General features: G+C 39.6%; 1 protein-coding gene across 1 annotated transcript in view; it reads left to right on the top strand.

Moving 5' to 3' along the window:
* Positions 1 to 16,422, top strand: part of st18 (ST18 C2H2C-type zinc finger transcription factor) — a 41,801-nt gene that overhangs the window by 12,562 nt on the left and 12,817 nt on the right. The window contains exons 3-7 of the mRNA XM_034702177.1: positions 7,342 to 7,457; positions 10,690 to 10,741; positions 11,535 to 11,565; positions 11,775 to 11,962; positions 15,574 to 16,281. Coding sequence (XP_034558068.1) covers positions 7,342 to 7,457; positions 10,690 to 10,741; positions 11,535 to 11,565; positions 11,775 to 11,962; positions 15,574 to 16,281 — 1,095 coding nt within the window. The remainder of the gene's footprint in view (positions 1 to 7,341; positions 7,458 to 10,689; positions 10,742 to 11,534; positions 11,566 to 11,774; positions 11,963 to 15,573; positions 16,282 to 16,422) is intronic.

Consider the following 16,422-nt stretch of genomic DNA (forward strand, 5'->3'; position numbering starts at 1 on the left):
AAATGTTCCCAATTAATATTACATGGGATTTTTTTACGCCTTTCTTTTTAAAAAATATATTTCAGCATTTACCTTGATTGTAATGTACCTCATTGGCTGTGGTTTTGTTTGTTGGCCTAACTATAAAGGATCTGCTTATACCCTTGTGGGTTGGGAAGAATTAGGATTTATGAATTTATTTCCTCTGTTGTATTGTTTAAACAGCTTTGGTTTAGTTTTGATCCCTTCCTCTTGCCTTTGAGGCTGTTCCACGGTGTCAGCTGTTGACTGATAGTAAGAGAACTGCCTCACAGTGTGAATGAAAGAAAACTAGCGGTTGGTAAACACTGATAAGGGATAAATAGAAAGCGGTCAGGCAGAGATAGTTCTGTGGGAGCCCAGATTGTGTGCGGTCTGTTAAAATGAGATTCTGAGCCTGTCCTTTTTATTCTTCCTCCCCTCCCCTCCCCTGTGCGGCGTTTGTCTGGAAAATCTCCAGTGACCCGGCTCGGCAGTCCCAGGCTGCAGTATTCTCTTTTTCTATTTGTTTTGTTTTCTAACAAGGGTCAAGTTGGCCAATAGACATGTCCCTGATGCTTATAGACAGCTGTCATGACTTCAAGTGCTCACAATAGTTACATTTTACACAAATTCATGGTTCTGCACCAACAAGCACTGCAGCAAGAGATTTGCTGAAAAACTAAAAATGCACATAATTTTGAAAAAGCCTTTTTAATACCTATTGTTACAGAATTTATGTCAAAAATAAAAAGACAGAGTTTGACCACTTCTGAACATCCTTTTTTATATTAGCCTTTCCATATATGCTCAAAGTATCATAATGAAGTCAGTGCTACATGTACATATCACCAGTGATATTAATTACAGTCACATAATGATATATTTACACTCTCTTCACTACACACCCTGGGGACTATAAATCTAATTTCTCAATTAAAATCACTCTGCTGTCTTATTCAGTTCTTTTTTTAGAAGTAGCCTGTTCCTTCCAGTGATCATTGTTTTCCTTTTTTTGTCTTCCCGGGGTGAATCTATCTTTTATGTGATTAAAAAGACCTTCAGAGGTCTTACCTTGAGGATCACCATGTGGTGTATTTACACAGAAAATAATTCAGCCTATTGTAGCCCGGCAGCTAATGAGATTGGTTGTTAAGTGAATGACACAAAGGCTACAAAAAAAAAAAAAAGAAAGAAAAAAAGAAAAGCTTAGCGTTTCGGGTGAATATCACAGTGTCCATGCACACACTCTCACACTCACACACACACACAAACCAAACACACTCTCTCGTCAGGCAGCGAGACTCTGGACTGTACCCCGTTACCCCACCTCGATATCCTTCTGCTCCGTCTCCTCCCAGACGTCAGCATGAGAGGCAAAACAAAGGCTAAAAGGGGCATGGTAAGTCGAGCTCGCCGTTCTGCCCTGTCGGACATGTTAACAAGAGTGCGTGTAGATGCAGGAGACAAGTGATGCTGTTTGTCTGCGTGAGGATGTGCTGTGCTGTGTTAGCCTCAGGCTTACAGAAGTACATTCATTGAAGGGTCAATAACAGTGATGCTGTTTTATGTGACTCAGGAGAAGATCCCCTCGCTTTTTCACTTGACCGTTCTTAACTTCTGGATCGCTACTGAAACTTTTCTTGCTTCTTCTTTTTTTGCAAGCCACTTTCTTCGCTTGCATTTTCGTGTGATGTGAATGTATGTCAGAGGCACGGTGGCTTTCTTTTATTCACTGAAGTGAAGAGTTTATTTTTGGGTCGTTGACGTCTTTAAACGTTTTGATCCTTGAGTTGTGGTTGACTGAGTGTTGTCCAAGGATTTATCTTAAGATCTGTGCAACGTTGAAGAGAGAAAAGCACAGGGGGAGATCTTTGGAAGCAGATAGACTTAGTTTCCATTGATTGCTGAGTAGTTAAAAGACTAATTTGAAAGTGAATGGATGATATTTTGATTTGAACACTGTATAGATCTGTTACCTTCTCTCAGACTCCTCTTCTTTTTGATCTCTGAATAGTAGCGCGAGAGCATCATCACTGATTGCTGCTTCACTAAAAATGTAAGTGCATTAGCTTATCATGCTCCACTGTGATGCTGGCAAAGTGGGTTAAAGTCCATTGCGTATATTAAACCCTGGACTTAAGTCAAATTTACATTTTGTTAAAGATTACTCCTTTTATTGATGCACATAATCATATTCATGGACCATCTGCTGATTTGGCAAGCACGGATCAAACTCACAAAACAGCTCTGCTAACCTCTTAAGTACAAAATAGTCTGGCTTAACTCTGCTAGCCCAGAAGTGTGTGCGCACGAGTGTGAGAGATTGTATGGATATTGGATAATACTTAATTTAGATCCTCCCGGCTGCTCATGCCATATTTTATTTTATCATGATCGCTTTGGTGGCAGACCAGCGCTCATGTTTGAACAACTGAGCAAATAATGTTTGTCTGACAATAAGCAAAGCAGAATCTTGGTATAAGGAATCTGATTAAACTCTTGACCACGGCGTACAGCTCTGAGTTTATACCCGTCACCATGGTAACGCAGATTTCACAGTGCAGCTTTTGCACACTTCCACCTGGTTTGTAGAGCGGCGGTGTGGGCCTCACCTCTTGAGTGTAATAAAACGCTGCTCAAGGCTTCTCTAGTTATTCCGATGACTGATTTCATCCTGAACTATCTCCCAGTGTGTGTTTCACAGAAATAGGAATTCACCATTGGGCATCCTTACTGCATGAAATACTTATGTTCGACTCATTCCAAACAAAGCTTACGCAGATTGAGAATTCATATGCCAGAGGTAAATCCGAGTTAACACGGATTTATACTGGCATGAGTTAAAGGACTAGAGTTTGTAATCCAGGTGGCCAAGGGATTTTACCATACAGTGGCAAAAATCACTTAAAACTCCCCCAACATCCTAAGCCAGTGAGCTCAGTAAGCAGACAGATTGTTCAGAATTGATGACAGCACAACTATATCAGAGCTGGACTCTGTGTCTGTGTGTGCGTGTGATTGTGCGTCTGTACGTACGCCTGTGTTTGTGCGTGTGTGCGCATATGTGAGCATGTTTGCTTCCTATATATACTCAATTAGTACTAAAGGGGCTGTTTAGAATTAGACCTTGACAGATTGGTATTATTCTGCTTCAACAGGGTAGGGGAGGTGTTTGGGGAATACTGCCTTCTATCTGCATAAACATCAGTAGCATAAATACAAAGACAGCACCCTCCATTTCAACGGCCTCTGACTGATGAGCAAAGTGATCAAAGTGGTTCTAATATTCAAATGATCAACGTTGAAGCTGTCTCTTTCTTGATACCCTGTACATAGAAAAGTAAAAGAAAAACAAAAGTGGTCCTTTATAAGTGAAAGGGTTAGTGTGTGTTGACGTGCGCGCCCATGTGCACATGTGTGTGGAGGACAGAGGAGCACAGATAGAGTGGGGTTGTTTAATGACAGGAACAGCTGACTCATTTAGAGAGAGCAGTGAAAGGTAATTAACCCTGGGAAAACTACAGCTGCCATGCGAGCTGTTCACTTCAGCGCAATCTGATTAGGAATCACTGCTCGAGTCCCTGACTCCTTTCAGACGCTGTGTGTTCGGGGTAAACTTTTCCTCTCTGCCCCCGAGAGCCCCCGAGCACTGGAGACCTGCCTTTTGTGGTGGGGGATTAGCTGGAACGGTTACTACGTTTCTCCAAATTGCAGACCACCTGGTAGCATTCATGCCACCTCCTCCATGAAAGGGCCTCCTTGGGCAGGAACAATGAGCGGGATTACTCTGCTCATTGTTACACCAGGGCTGGAACTTCTTTTTCCCCAAACACCTGTCCCTAAATTAGACAGGTTTGAAAAACCATGTTCATGACAGAATTCAAAGATTCAAACTAACATGAGAGTGCTTCGGCCGGCTGGAGGCTTGCCAATGGGTGAATTGTCTGCCACTGCGTTTATTATGCTATTGATTCACTGTGTTGTGTAAGAAGATACTAATTTTATTTGTCTCGATATTTTGGTGCTCTTAATTGGATTGAAATTCACAAATAAAATAGCATATCATCTAGGCCCCTTTCATACGATAAGGGAACTCAAAAGCACCAGAAATTTGGTCAAAAACAGAAATTGGCTCTTTGATGTCAGAAGAAACAATCTGGACTTGGTGCCTCCGTGTGGTCCGGCTCCAGATGAACTCAATTTAGAGGGAAGGCTTTGGGATGACTTTGGAAAGAGATTACAAGATTCATAAATCACCTCGGCAAAGGTGTCACCATCTGACTCTTTTATGGGACTCTTGCTAACTGCGTCCAATAACAAGTTTCCCCTGTAGTTATGCCATCATAACAAATCATTGAAGCGATAGTGGCTAGCCAGGCTCCTAATTGTCTGTTAAGAATTCTGTGAGCTGTGTTCTTTTATTGAAGCATCTCTGTCTTGGAGAAGTGATAAGATGCCAATACGCTCCTCTATAAAAGTACTCTTTGGCAAAAGGCACAAACACTTTGCTTGGCCGTCAGGGTAGCTGTGAGGCTGTTATATCTGAAATCGCAGTTGACTTCAAGATTTTTTACTGTGTATGCTTGAATCCAGAAACCTCTATAAGGCGGAGGAATGCTCATAAAGTGCCGGCAGAATAATTTACTTTCAGATACAGAACTTGTTCTCCATTTTATTTGAAAGGGATACAAACACCGCAGAATATTTGTACTGCTTTGAGTTTCGATTAAACTAAAGAAATTAATCTTATATTCAAAGCATTAAAGGAAGTACGTATAGAAAATGATTTAAATAATCAATCAAATTTTCATTCAAACACACAATATTTTACATTGTGGTTCAGAGCTAATTAACCGACCAACACTAACCGATGATAAAACTCTGTAAAACATTATAAAAGGCCAAGTTTTAGACATAAATTAGACACCCTAAACCTCTTTTGTCCCCTCCCCCGTCCTAAAATTTATCTCAGCTATTATTCTAATGTCCAGCTGGTATTTAGGCACAGGGTGTCTGATGGCTCCCTGGCCACCTCACAAAAAGAACAAAAAAAGAAAAGTTGTTTATCTAAATACTCTCTGAACAGAAGTTGATTTTAATCTGTGCACAGAGCTTAATTTAGTCCCCACAAACACATTTGCATGTCAATGAAAGACAGCAAAAGCAATCGCCTGCATTTTTTTTTTGTCCACAGTTTAACCTGCTTTCCAGCGAAAGAGGTGTTTCCAAGCAGGTATATTCCTGCCAGCTCACCTTTTGCTTGAACTTTGACTATTTTTATGTGTAGCCAGGTCTTTGCAGCAACTAAAACTCCCTATAGGGTGAATATGAATTATGATCAGTTCACTTCATCCTCAGACATCCATTACAAGGAAATATGAAAGTACAAGGTGCTATCTCCTGCCGTTTGCTCTTTATTCTACATAAACAGAAAACACTTAGCATGTAAAATTAATGTGAAAATTATTCCCGGGGTAAACTATAAACACAGAAGTTACCCCGCACATTTACCCTTTTTTTCTCCTTCCCCTAGATCAGAGTGTAATTGCCAGTAATCAGGTCTGTTTGCTGCTGATAAAACCACTCTGAATGCGAGGAACCCTCTTTGTGTGATGACTCAATTATGCCAGAAGTGGCTCATCAAACCTGGCCCATCAGCTGCTTTAATAAATAAGGAGGAAAACTTGCTGCAGGCGCATTATAATTCCATTCATTCCATAATTAAATCCATTCCAGTTTTAACCCTTCGCTCTGTGTGCTTCTGGAAGAGGAAACAAAAACAAGGAGAGAGGAGGGGAGGGGGGAGGGATGACGGGGGGTAAGTACACACCAGACAGTGACCTTGCACAGAGCACCCATCCGTTCCCTATAATTCAAAATGATACTGTTGAAGAAAGGTTAAGAGAAGGCTCGAGCAGAAAAGGATGGGAATCAGTTAAGACCCGGTTCCTGTTTTTTTTTTTTTTGTTTGTTTTTTATTATGTATGCATTGTTGCCACACACAGCCTTACACAGTAATTATATTAAACAAGTAATCTAATCATAACAGTTGCTTGGTTGAGTGTGCAGCACTGACATTTTGAAATCTTATTTTGTGTAATCTCATTTGCCTCTATCATCTCGCCTGTACCCCCCTATCTAAAAGGAAATGTAAATAATGTAATTAATTTTATGCTCTCCAGATTCTTACTTTGCTACTCCGGCCTGTTTTATTTATTGGCTTCAAGATGAGGTATCAGCGCTGTGTGTCTTTTTTTCAACTCCACCACAATAATGTCTGTGTTAATTACATGAGAGCGTCCCAAGTGCACGGATAAGCTGGGAACAAGGGGACACAAAGACTCAAGGTCAGTGATGAATCTCCACAGCAGCTGCACGGTATTAATAAGGCATTATATGAAAAATAATCATAATAGCATCACTTACAACAAAATGCAAGAGTGCGCCGGTGTGTTTTACAGATATTTCCTCTCCACCATCCACAGCCTGCATCCAGCCTTTCTGATAATGGTGCGAGGCAATGGTTATTCATGACTGCTGGACTGGGAAGGTCCCCCTCTTTTTTTCTTTTTAACCCCCAGTCGCAGCCCATTCTCTTCCTCTGTGGTGGGAATGCTAGCAGATGGGGTTAGGGGGGAATGGGCTGGGCTCAAGGACAGCTAGCAGCCAGATTAACACATAGAAAATCTCATAGACCCCAAGCATCAGGCTGCCTCCTTTCCCCCTTGAGAAATCTGCCCTAGACGCAGGGAAATCGTCCTCTCACAAGCATTATTTGTGTTGGGGTGTGTGCACCAGAGGAGGAGAAAGGGAAGGGGTGGGGTGGGGGGGCGCATAAATATGATTCAGCAGATGACGAACCAGCTCCAATAGTAGTGAGTCTTTTTTTTCATATGCTAATGAAACTGGGTGAATAACCCCCCCACCATCTTTTTTCCCCCTAGTTTTGTTTTTCAGGGAAGCGCTCTCTGAGCTATAATTAAGAAGATGTTGTTTTCTTTTTTTTTTCAAAGCTAACAGAAATAAATAATTCCATAATAAGATCTGTGAAGTGAAGAGGCTTAATGTACTCATTGTGTTCATCCTTGTTTTCCCTCTTGGATGTTTTGTATTAATTAGAAGCAAGCAATTTGATCTCTGTCAAGCAATCAATTTGCATTGTGTTACTTAGTCCATGTGAGAGTATAAATACGCTCTTACCACCTTTTTCTGACTGCATGAGTCTTGGTTATGAAAATGTAACCTTCTAAAGACGCTTTAGCGACATATACATACATTCAAACATGCTAGAAAAGAGTAAGTTATTGACTGCAATATATGTTGTTGTTTTTCATGTTCTAGATAATGAATTACACGATCACCTCCTGAGAGAAAACAAGTGCGAAGGCATCAACCAGACTGGACAGTGTGGATCTGGTATCTTATCCTACAGAGAGCTCAGAAAACTACAATCAGAGGTAAATAAGTGACACAGCTGCAGCGTTGGTTCTACACACAGAGTTAAACTTTCATTAGGGACAAAAAGTCTCTGGTGATGACTGATTGTGTAACAGTGTTTTGGATAAGTAGCACACTAAGTGGTGGAGTGTGGCTGCTCCTTTGACCACATTGAACACAAGCTGAGATTGTTTTTTACTTATGTAGAGCTGTGGGTGGCTGGCAGATAATATACTCTTAAAAAGGCAGAGCTGAGTCAGCCTTTTCTAAAGTAAATGTTGCCTTTAGATGCAGGGACTTCTCACTTGGATTTGCCCTATAAAACTTATTTTATAGACAGTTTAGTGAGATCTACTACAGTTTGTAGATATAAAGGACAACACCAGTATCTTGTACGGTTCACTTTGAGTAGTTACTCTTACCCACTAAGTGTAAGGTGAGTGCGTATTTCAAAATTTTTAAGCTCCTGTGTGGAACTTATGGTTACATTGATTTTGGCGCCCTCTGTGGACAAAGTGGTACCTGTTATATCTGCTATCAGATATCTCGCTGATGTTTTCCAGTACATACCAAAGTTTTTTTATTATTAGAATTTTTCTCACTGTGCTTTATGTTAACAAATAAATGTATGACTTGGTTGATAAAACCTCCCCTCCTTTGCTTTGAGACATAAACAATAACTCAATAATATAAAATTAGAAATAGTCAATCCTTATGCTGGTGTTTGCTTTTGTAGCTTGTTCCGAGACATAGTGTGTATTTTTTAACCTCATAAACCTCCTTACAGAAGCTTTAGAGACGTAAATGGATAGGAGATAGTAAAACACAATAAATCAACTTTAAAAATCTTACTCAGTGGAAGTTAATCTTTGTGTTTATTTTTGGAAAACTGATCCTCCAACAATCCCAACTATTTCCAGACAGCACTTTACATGAGTAGTTGGCAACTGCTTGGGATGTAATGCCAGACAACAGACTGGGGTGGCAGAGGAAACAAAATGTAGATGGAAACACGCATTCTCTTAACACCATGTTGACATACCACATGACATTGTTTTAATGTAATAAAATGTTTAAATGTTTAAGTCAAATTCCATTTATGTAATCTACATGAATTGTTCTATGATGGACTGTTTATGGGTTACTTATTAAAGCAGTTCTTCAACTGGAGTAAGACTGTTTTTGACAAAAGTCCCTTTTTAATCACAGTGGCAACCCACTCCTCTCTCTCCTATGAAGCACTTAAGGCGGTATATAAATAGTATTTCTTTATACATGATGTAATGTAGTGTAGTTGCATGCAGATATATATAAGGACATTGATGCTACATTTTTCATCAACAGTTATAATTGCACCTATCAAGACACACTTTGTAATCCCTTTTTTATTTATACACCTGCCTCCACTTATGGGTGACCCTGGTGGACTTAAAATTGTTGACTAATTCATAAAAAAAGGTATTCAACTACAAAATAATGTGTTACAAACGTGTATACAGCATACGGCTAACATGGACTGAGAATAGAGGGCTGGATTAAAGTAATTACTCAACTTTCACATGTCTGTGACTATTGTCCAACATTAATTATCATCACATAGCACTCTATATTCAAAAATGATTCTTTGCGCAGTAGAGTGGCCATAGATTAAAAATCAAAGGTAAATTATATACCTTTCTCAGTCACATTGTATAGGGAATGTCAAATAAAAGCTCCTGTTTGACCCTGAATGTATCTATTTGTTCTGCTTTGGGTAAATACTCAGCGTCACATGTTTGTCCGTGTTGTTGCCATGCCAGGACTACCTGTTCATACGCCAGAGCATCCGCCGAGGCCTTCCTCATTGTCTTGTTACTTGTCATTTCTTGTTACGTGGATCAGTTTTACAGTAGCCTCTGTTTCGTCAAAACCAGGTTTGCGATTATTGTGTCAGAAATGCACACGACACACTTTAATGCAGTGCTTACAAAATGAGGGTTTTAAATGGCTTTTCAGACTCAAACTTATGTAATGTGCTAAACTGGATACACAGCTAAGATAAAAATGATTGAGCTGAAATCAGATACAAAATGAAGACTAATCGTGTTTAAATGTGTAGATTTTGACAAATGATTGTTATTATAGCTTCCTGTAGAATTAAGCTTTATTTTTTGATCAAAATAAAGCAAACTGCTGTCATCACACACTCATAATCCTTTATTCATTCAAATAAATGTGTGAAAAAATACAAAAAGAATATCAATAAAATGATTAAGTTATTTGTTTTACATGAAAAAGGCGCTTCTAAAATGTCAACTTAAGAAAAAAACACCCAGGTAATAAACGTGTGTGACTCACTGCTGATATTTTAGTACACAGATAACATCATTTGAACTTTGATTAGCGTGCATGTAACGATCAGAGGATGCACAGTGTTTGAGCAACATTCTGCCTTCAGAACAACACATTTATACAAAATGTAGAAACATGTCTGTGTGGAAAAGTGTAGCAAACTAATGAGGTACATTCGTTTTTACAGAATGTAATCTATAGTGTTTGGGAGTTGTTTGTCTCAATAGGCTGTAGTAATCAAAAGTAATGAACCTATTATGATCAGGACCTCTGAGGGCCCGGCGTGGCATTAAGAGTGTGGCACATAAAAGGTTTATTAAAGGAAATTAAGGTCCATCACTGCCACACCTGCTCCCCTATTATAAATGTATGACAGGTCAGTGCCTTCAATCACAACAGCAAACGAGAGAGAGGAGTCATGTTTCCCATTACCAGGGAAAAGTAACAGCATATCCTATGACTCACAGATTTCACTGGCCTGTGACCACTATACGCCACCATCAGCCTGGAATAATTATGTTTAATAGGTTTTATTTGGGACACACAAGCAACAGCCCGCCAGAGTGGATGGATTTTAGCAACTATTTTTGTCTAAACACATAGTGAGGTTTTGTCCATACTTTCATGTCATTTTTGGTGTCATTACATTTTTACTCAGTTTTCAAACTTTATTTTTTTTCATCAAACATTATACTTTATGTGTTTGTATATTGGTGATTTTTTTTTAGGAGCTTTGTGATTTTGTAGTTCAAAAATTCATTTTAAGGCTCGCTGGTTCAGAGTGACCAACCAAAAATGCTCATAATCCAAAAAGTTGCCCAACCTTTTCTACTTAGAATAAAAAAAAAATGAACGCAAAGAAGAATCAAAAACATTAAAGGCAAATTTTTAGGGACTAATCCATATATTTTCTATATACAGATGGAGTCTGAAGGCGAGGAGCAAACCCTGCAAGCTTGTAACGGTAGCGCAGGTGAGTACAGCTTTTTAACTAAACACACACCAAGCGCACACACATTCCACTTACCATCATGAGTTAGGGGTATCAGTTCAACAATCCAACTTTATAACTGTCAATTTTACGTATTATCTTACCGGTTTGAAGAGCACTGCAACACCATTTCATTATTCAGAGGGGAATAACTTCATTAAATTGAAACAGTGGCTCAAATTAGTTAAGGAGTGTGTCTATATTGTGTGATTGAAAACCTCTAGACTGGATATGTCATTATGCGAGTGTTCAGGGCCTCCGAGGCCTTCGCTATCCGCGCCGCAGCTATTACTACATGTGGGGAAATTCATGAAAAGTGTTATTATTATTGGTGGTGCTTCGTGCGAGTAGGGGTAGAACTTGTGAATGAGATTTACGCAGGGGCCTCTGGGAAAATTGATTTAGCCTTTTAGATCATGTTGTCAATGCTGTCAAAGGATGAGCGACTGTTTGTGTCAGACTGAATGAAAAGCTTTTCAGATCAATGAAGAGCCCACTTCTCCATCCTTATTCTGATTACACCCGATGGCATTGGAAGAGAGAATAAACCATACAGTAACAGGCTGCATAAAACAGTGTTAGCCTAGGTGTTGTCATCCCTAAAACGCTGTCCTTAAAGCAAATGTTTAAAGAACATAAAATTTCATTAGCAATAGCCCAAAAGTAGTGAGTGGCTTTGAACCTTTGATGAGGAATACGTGGACAGATGCTGTGCCACTGTAGTGGAAATGTAAACATGACTGTTATCTGTTCTTTTTTGGCCTTTATTTCACAGGGCTGGCCGACTGCATCACTGACACTCACAGGTGAACTCTTTGAATTTTCTCATCTTTTTCATCTTCATGCCAGAAAAAAAAAGAAAATTTTCTTCCCAGATCAGAGATGTGTAACATTAAGGGGGGGTTTAAGTAAATAAAAAAAGTCTCTAGTTGAAGCAGTTAGAGGTTTAAATTGAGCCAACTGAGGCCTTTTTTGACCCTGCTGTGCTTTTTGTACCTTCCCCTCTTCCCTGCAGCCCATATGGGTCCATGGCGAGGAAGAGGAGTGCTCAGGAAGGGGTGCAGGGTGCCCCCGTCAACAAGAGAAAGTCCCTGCTGATGAAGCCCCGCCACTACAGCCCCAGCGAGGCATGTGAAGAGGAGAGCGAGGACCTGGCACCGCCACAGGACAAAGAAGAGCTGAGGAACATTGACACTCCAGCAGGTAAACAGATGTCCTGTTGTTTTGTCTGTTTTGATGAACAATTGACGCTGAATTTTAAAATCCCATCTGTTGCATTCATATTTCCCTCCCTCTGCCATCAGCCAGCAGCCGCAGTCATTGTGCAGTGGAAGTGAAAGACTACACTGCTGGGTCCACATTAGTTGTGTCTCACGTCCACAAATTGAAGTTTTGACAGCTGATCTGCCATGATATTTCTGGCGTGGCTGTACCGTCTTTTGATGAGGCCAGATTTCAGACCCCCTCATCTGTCCTTTTTCAATAGCCGGTCCAAACCCATTGAATCCATAGAATGAGAAACTGAAAAGGAGGGGGAGCACCAGTTCACTTTGATTTAAATTAAACTTCTTACATCCCTTTAAACTGAATTTTTATTGAAGTCGCCTTCAGTGGAAAACAAACAAGGCGTCAACACTGCTTGGCTGATGCTCTGATGTTTTGACTGTTTTATATTTACAAAGACTTTACAAAAGCACAAGAACATTTCATCGACAACAGTTAGAAATTGTTTATTTTCACTTATGCCACTGGCCTTTTCACGAGCGAAAATGTTTTTCTTTTTTTCCTAATGAATTGAATTTTGTGCATTTTGGCAACAATGCTCGTGGTGTACATGTGCATTCTCGCCCACTATAATCTGCACTGATTTGGTATATTTTTAACGATGTAACTAAGCAACAAACGTAATTGTCCCTTTCAAAAGCTTTTGTTAGGCCCTCTAACACAGTCTAATACATAATTAGGCATAATGTCTACGGCTCATTATAGTACACATGTGTGTAGTTAAATGGACCAGGAGAGTAGCTCACTGAATTGTGTGGATTCACTGGAAATGGAATTTATTTGTTTCCTGGGCTCATATTACATTACAATTATCAAAGTAATTCACTGAGCATCATCAATTTTTCCTTTTGTTGATGTGTATTTCAAATACTTTTCCTTTTTATCAGCCAACATTGATTGACTGCTGTATATTTTCCTTATTTGAACCTGATATTCAGCAAACCAGCTTTAAAACAAAACAAAATCCTGCCAGAATATAAAAAAAGTCGGAATAGTGTTAAATCATCACGGATATTGATAAACAATTTCAGAGCATATTTTCCTGTTATTGTCAGTTTTGGGGGGGGCTATTTTCTGTGGAAAAACAAAAATTGGAAAAGTGGACTGGAAGCAATAAGAATTTTTGCAGTGGGAAGCTGGTCATATCTGCATTTTAACAAAAAGGGAGAAAAATAAGCCTCTCGTTTGGTTGAGCCACACTGCGTTCAACTCCAGCCAACTGCAGCCCTGCTGCAGAGTGCTGGTAATGGCTATTCTGGAGTACAAACTGTTCACCTGTTCCAACACACAAACCACCGGAGGGATCCAAGTTTTTTTCCTCCATCTCTTTCCTTTTTTTTTACAGCACTTCTGTGTCTCTGGGTTTGTACGTGTGTGTGTGTGTGTGTGTGTATACGTCTGTGTGCCTGTCTGACTGTATGCGGCTGTGTCAGGCCGGGGAGTCCATCTGGATGAAAAACAAAACCCTTGTTGCTTCCCTCATAAATGTAAATACGCAGCTTTAATTTTTTCATTGAACAAGGTTTGTCTTTAGACACCTTTTTTAAAAAATCTTTCACAGCAGGAAAATGTCTCTAACACTTTGTACTACACTTAAAAAAGTCTTTGAAACATAGTATTCTATTGCATTTAATAATATAGAAAATAATATACAAATAAAAGCAGTTTGTCTTTTTGTAAGTGCGAGATAATTGATGTTAAAGCTCTTTTAGAGAGGATTAAGTTTTTGTGCTGCTGTCATTAATAAGTAGTCGCTGTCTGATAATGCCTCTATCTGCGTTTGATCTGATTCTCACAATCCATCTCTATCTATCTCTTCGGCATATCGAATCCCACTTTTAGTTCTGGTGTCTGGCCACTTAAGAGGATCTGGGACTACAGAAAGTCAAAACGCAAAGAGCCTTAATCGAGCATAAGTTTGAACGGTTTTGGCGGATGAAGAGAGATTTTGTTGAATCAATCCAGATGATAGCTTTCCATTGTTAATCACTGACCATGACTTAATATATAATCAGTGGTGTTAATAAAGAGTTGTTTCAGATGCTTTTTAAGGGATAACATTAACCCTCTTTGTCCAATGATCAGACTCTGTGCGTGGAGGGCTTTGCACTATCTTCTGGCTTTCTGAACATGTGACCAGGATTTCTGGATTTATACTAAAAAGATAGAAGGCAATGGGTCAGTGCAAATTGAATTATTGAGGGCTCTCAGCAGATTAATAAATACGCTGGTGGAAAGAGATTTTAATGAAATAAGTGTATAAATTGAAGATGCAATGCTTGTACATTTTAATCTGCAATAATGCTGCTACATTTATCATTAGTGGTGTTTCGTTACACCTGCAAAACTATTTAAAACAGAACAGTTCAGAGTTTATTACTAGAAATCACACCACATGTAAAACTTTTCTTATTCTCTTATTTGTTAAAACACTCACTGAAATTATCCAACAACACTGCAGCATATCAAATTATTTTAAACATGTTGTTTATATTTTTACACAAAATGATGAGGCTATGATTCTATCCAGGAAGTGTTAAAAATGTACGTACTTTTAAAAACACAAAATCTTTGCTAAAGAGAGAATAATAAAACATTAACTACTGATATTATATATTTAAACTGATCACTTTGTTATGTTCACTGATTGAAAACTTGCCTATGAAATGCAATTAACTTGATATATCATGGTATTTCAGATTTTCATTATTATTATTAATATTATTATTATTACTATTTTGCCTTTTTTAAAGCTATTACTATTCAAAAGCAATTTTTTGTTCATGCTCTCTTAGAAAACTGCTGATATCTCGTAACCCAGCTTTAATCACTTTTGTCTTTACTACATTAATGAGGCTCTTTCCTGAAGTATATGGTTTGCTTCACCCAAACTAGTTCAGTCTCATAGTACAGTGACAGCTCACAGAGATTTCTCCTCTTCATCCTCATGTTTTTGATTTCCTCCATCTGTGTCTAAAGGAATCCTCTCCACTTCCCTTGGTCTCATCCCCAAAACAACTATCATATTTTTAAATATATATATATTTACTGCTGATGACAACATGTTGCTGCTTAGCATGCACTTAAAAATACACATAACTAATTAAAGCCCTGATGTTCAGTGTCCAGCGTACAGTAAATCCCTCTATAATCTTGTCCTAAATCTATTTTGGGTTGCTGCTCCAATTGGAGACACAGACAAAGAAGACAACAATTGTGTTTCTCATCTCCAGGTTTCATGTTCAACTAGCACAAAGAAGAGTCACAAGTGTTATCTCAAATATACTTCAATTGCTTTGAAATCTTGGAACATTATGATTGTATTGCAACATGTGTTCTTACTAATCCTCTAGGAGGTTATGAAAAAACATGTTTGTCTCAAGATTTTATTTGTCAAAAAGTAACAGAAGAACTAAAACCTTTAAAGGATTTGGAAAAGATTAGAGAGAACATTCAATTCCTATTCTGGATGTGACTGTGTGGTCACAAACAAGACTGTGAGAATAATACGTGTTTTCTTGTTGTTTTAGATGGACGCTCAAGTGCAGTCAATGGAGTTGTCCCCAAAAATGGCTGCTATGATGCTGCAGCAAAGTCCAGCGATTCTCTGGGATGGTCAGAGGTCACATCTAATGGCTCACCACAATGTGAGCTGGACGCATCTGAGCATTTGATGGATGAAGATGATGAGGAGCTCCTTCATGATAATGTAGAAGAAGACCAAAGTCAAGACAGGATGAGCCGAACATCATCGCCACAGAGTCCGTACGATGACATGAGAGAGGCTGAATGGGAGCCTCTGTCCCTGTCTGCCAAAGTGAACGGCTCCAGCTGCAGTCCCTCCAGAGCCTCTGAAGACCGGAACGGCCTCATGAAAGAAGAGCCTCATCCAGAGCTAGGCAGTCTGATGGCTAGAGCTAACATTTTTCAGGCCGAGGCTCTAAGATACAGGCCTCTTCCAACAGAGGAGGACAGTGAGGGGGAGGCGGAGGCAGAGAGGCCTCCTCGGCTGGACGGCTGGGCTCTGGGCCTCCACGAGAGAGGCCTGGAGATGAGCCGAGGGAGGGTGAACCTCAGCCTGCTGGAGCAGGCCATAGCTCTGCAGACGGAGCAAAGACAGGTCCTGCACCATGCCTATAGGGAGATGGACCGCTTCCTCCTGGAGCAGATGACCAATGAGAGAAGGCACCACAGGATGATGGACATGGACGGCAGACTCACCTATCATGGAGGGAAAGGTAACGTTGAATCTGTGATTCAAAATGAAGGTGAACCAGAGACAAACACGGTCTGAAGACTTAAAGTTTTATTTATTACTATTATTTCACAAATGCACCTTCCTCCAGCGTAAAGCAGATAGACCACTTGGGATTTGGCGC

This window comes from Notolabrus celidotus, chromosome 15 (genome assembly GCF_009762535.1).
Source record: "Notolabrus celidotus isolate fNotCel1 chromosome 15, fNotCel1.pri, whole genome shotgun sequence".
NCBI classification, from domain to species: domain Eukaryota; kingdom Metazoa; phylum Chordata; class Actinopteri; order Labriformes; family Labridae; genus Notolabrus; species Notolabrus celidotus.